Source organism: Olea europaea, chromosome 1, assembly GCF_002742605.1.
Source record: "Olea europaea var. sylvestris chromosome 1, O_europaea_v1, whole genome shotgun sequence".
Classification (NCBI taxonomy): Eukaryota; Viridiplantae; Streptophyta; class Magnoliopsida; order Lamiales; family Oleaceae; genus Olea; species Olea europaea.
The window spans coordinates 33,527,941-33,531,394 of NC_036237.1; the positions used below are offsets into that span (position 1 = coordinate 33,527,941).

The 3,454-nt window shown below is 37.4% G+C and overlaps 1 protein-coding gene across 1 annotated transcript; it reads right to left on the reverse strand.

Annotated features, from left to right (window-relative positions):
• Window positions 1-889: 889 nt before the first annotated feature.
• Window positions 890-3,448, reverse strand: LOC111402053 (ETO1-like protein 1). The gene is made up of 3 exons (XM_023030098.1): window positions 3,263-3,448; window positions 2,098-2,407; window positions 890-1,140 (listed from the first exon to the last, which is right to left on the reverse strand). The coding sequence occupies exons 2-3, from the start codon at window positions 2,246-2,248 to the stop codon at window positions 920-922; spliced, it is 372 nt and encodes a 123-aa protein (XP_022885866.1). The 5' UTR covers window positions 2,249-2,407; window positions 3,263-3,448; the 3' UTR covers window positions 890-919.
• Between the last annotated feature and the right edge of the window lie 6 nt (window positions 3,449-3,454).

Sequence of the window (3,454 nt, forward strand, 5' to 3'; positions counted from 1 at the left end):
TATCATATTCCTAATTAGTTTATTTGAACAGTACTGCCATCAAGGGAAAGCACTTCATCTGTCAGTTTTCATATGACACCTCTCATAGTCCGACTTCGACCTTTATCGATGGGATACTACCTATCTAGACTTTTCGACAAGTAGCTATTTTGATCAAGTCAAGGAAAGCCTTTAACCTATCCAACTTGAAATTCATGTAGGCAACAACGATAACCAACTTTTACAAGATTAAAGATTTCGTGTCGCAAATATTNTTTAACCTATCCAACTTGAAATTCATGTAGGCAACAACGATAACCAACTTTTACAAGATTAAAGATTTCGTGTCGCAAATATTCTAAAGCAAATGGTTTACACATTTTAGGTTGATGTTTTGGAAATTTGACAAAAGTCGATATTTTTTGAAAGAAGTTTTTAATACATCAGATATACACAGGCTTGCGACGAGGATAATTGTATTGAAGAAGGGGGTGTCACAAGGCAGGCAAGTGATATGGCGATGGTCCGATATTTAAGCCTAATCAAGAATAAGAACTGATAACAAGAAAACATTTTGATTCTTAATCTGGAGGGAGGAATTCAAGTGCTCAAGTCCAAGAAAACCCACATTTAAATCAGAAAAATGTATTATATATTGACAAACAATTCAAAGTATATTACAATTTTTTGCCAAAAACAAAAGGGAAACGATAATAATACAAGGAAGGCACCTACTAGAATACACCAGTAGCGTGTTTGGTAAGGTAGATTAAATAGTACCGAACAGAAAAACAAAGCTAAGATTTTGTCCATTACTATCATGTACGATCTAATGCTATATACAAAACATGCACGGTATGTTACAAGTCGAAGATTATTCTGTCCTCCCCCAGACAAAACAGACTAAGCATTTTCCTTTTTCTTTTTGCCCCATCTTGGTTTAAGGTTCTTGGCTGTTCATGCGACTATGAAGTTCTAGCATCTCTTGGTGGTCGGGATCGACTGAAAGAGCAGCCCGACAGTCTCGCAGGGCCCCTGTAACATCGCCCATATGTTCGTGGAATGCAGCGCGTAGGTGAAGAAGGTGAAGATCCGCTTTGAATGAAATAGCCCTCGATAGTTCTGCAATTGCCTCATCCTCCTTGCGATTGTCCATCAACACTACACAATAACAGTTTGAAATCACCATCAGAAAACATGACAAGAAGATCGAGTTGATGGAATGGCAGTATCATTCTCCACCGATTGAAGCACAAGATCCCCCTCCATGCCCACCCCGAAATAGAAAAAGAAAATCACTGAGTGGAAGTCATTATGGAACTATGAATCCAACTTTCGCTACAAAAGTATAGAGATGACTCAAGAGCAGGTCAAACCAAATAACAGCAGCAGCAAAAAAAATAAAATAAAACTAGGCCCCTGTCATGAATAAATGTGAGGTCGGCTACATGAATCATTATTCAACATTTCTTTCTATTCATTGCTTGATCTACTGGAGATCTAAAACAACTAGGTTCTTAGCTACCATGAGGTAAGGTTAATTTCATAATTTGTGTCTACACCTCCATGTTACTAACTTAAATTGCATCACTGTCTACACCTTCTAACTTACTCTAATGAAATTGTGTACAGTGTCTTCTCTCTCTTTATGACAACCAAGGTATAGCCAGAAGTCAATCTCTTTAGCAATTAGGCACTCAATTATGGACACAGGACAAATAATGATTATCCCGTGCCTTTCCGTTCCAAAATTCCCAGTCTAATTTTGTTTTGCACTTATCTTGTGATCTCTACATTAGATTAATAACGAGATAACTAAAGAAATCCAATAGACAACAAATACTTCTGTCTAATGTGTTTATCCACATTCAATGTCTTGGGTTCCTTAGCATTTCTTATGTACCATTCCTCCTCCAATATCTTAGCCCAACCTACATGCCCCGTTCCAATAGATAGTTCCCATGCATCTATTGGCTTATTGCTTCCACATTTCTGTAGAAAACTCTTCAATGTGGAATTTGATCCACCCCACAAGAAAAAAGTCCCCCCCCCCCCCCCCCCCGGGGTAGAAAATCATCACTTACATAGGGACATTGAAAATTGAAGAAAAAATCTAACCTGCAGCTCGATATCTGTACGGGTAAACCCTTAGAGGATCTAAGCGAGTGACCATATCTAGATCTGCCTTTGTGAGTTCATTCTCACAGTACTCGGACCTTTTCTCATAGGCAGATGCATTGTTCCTTGCCTTTTCGATCAGTTTACTCATCTCAGCATATGCAGCATTTTTATCATTTCTCAAGAAATGGACACGGGCGAGGCCTTGATGTGCTCGGGTATGCCGAATTTTAAGGGCATTGATGTAGCAATCAGCTGCTTCATCTAGTTTACCACAATCAACATAGACACTTCCAAGATTGTTTAGGGCCTACCATAAATACATAAAAAATGATCAATAAATGTTGGAGCAATCTATTATATGGCTGGTAGGTCAGTAATAAACAGAAAATTAATGGAAAAATATCAAGAGCAAAAAAATGTCAAGTTGATCGAGAAATAAATACATATCCATTGTCAAGAATGCCAACATCAGCTCGTTTGTAAAGTGACTGTTTTCTTTCAGAAAGCAATCATATCATCTTTTACAAACCATAGTTTGAGTTCAACAAGAGGCTTGAAAGATTAAGCATTTTTTTTTAAAATTCAGTGGATGCTTCTCTTTAGTTTGGCCAGGCAAGGTCCAAAATCACCGACTTATCAGTATGTTAGTATCGAAAAATTGAAAATATCAACTAATTACTAAGAGCGTGTTAAGCTTAAAAAGGTAAAAGTTACTTCCAGTAATTTCTAGTTTCTGATTTGGATATGTTAATTCTAAGTTAAGAAGGTTCTTATTTTGAATGTTATTCTTACCAACCTGTCAAAATAAGCAACTCTCTTATATCCAAATTATAACCAATCAAAAAATTATTATAAGTGAACTTTTTAAGCTTAGCGAAACATCCTCTAAAGCTAATCACACTTTGATGGCTAAATCAAGCAAGATTTGGGGTCAAATATAAATTAAGACAGGTCAAGTGAGCTCATGCATGCAACTACCAGTATAACTGTTTCTGAAAAGCTAACACGTGTATGGTACTTTTTAAGTTCACTGATAGGCGAAGTGTTCCAGTATTCAAGATCCATCACCGACTCTGGCACACAACAAAAACTGATAGCATTGCTGTATCATCACAACCCACTATCGAGGTTTTTTCAGTTACAAACTACAAGAAAATCATACCTGACCTTTCCGAAGTCTATCTGAGGGGCATTTCTGGGCTTCATGGAGAAGCAATATAACATTGGATGAAGATGATGGATCCAGACTAGAGTCAGCTAATGCATAGGCTTTTAAGAAAAACGCCTCAAATGATCTTTGGAGACTAATAGACTCCTCAGCTTTCCGTAGCCCTTCTTCACAATGACCAGTGTC

What these genes read in the sequence shown, in the direction of transcription:
- LOC111402053 (XM_023030098.1), bottom strand. Translation starts at nt 2,248, where the DNA reads ATGAGTAAACTGATCGAAAAGGCAAGGAACAATGCATCTGCCTATGAG. An exon ending in GTACAGATATCGAGCTGCAG is followed by an intron (nt 1,141 to 2,097) that starts GTTAGATTTTTT and finishes GTTATTGTGTAG; the next exon opens with TGTTGATGGACAATCGCAAG.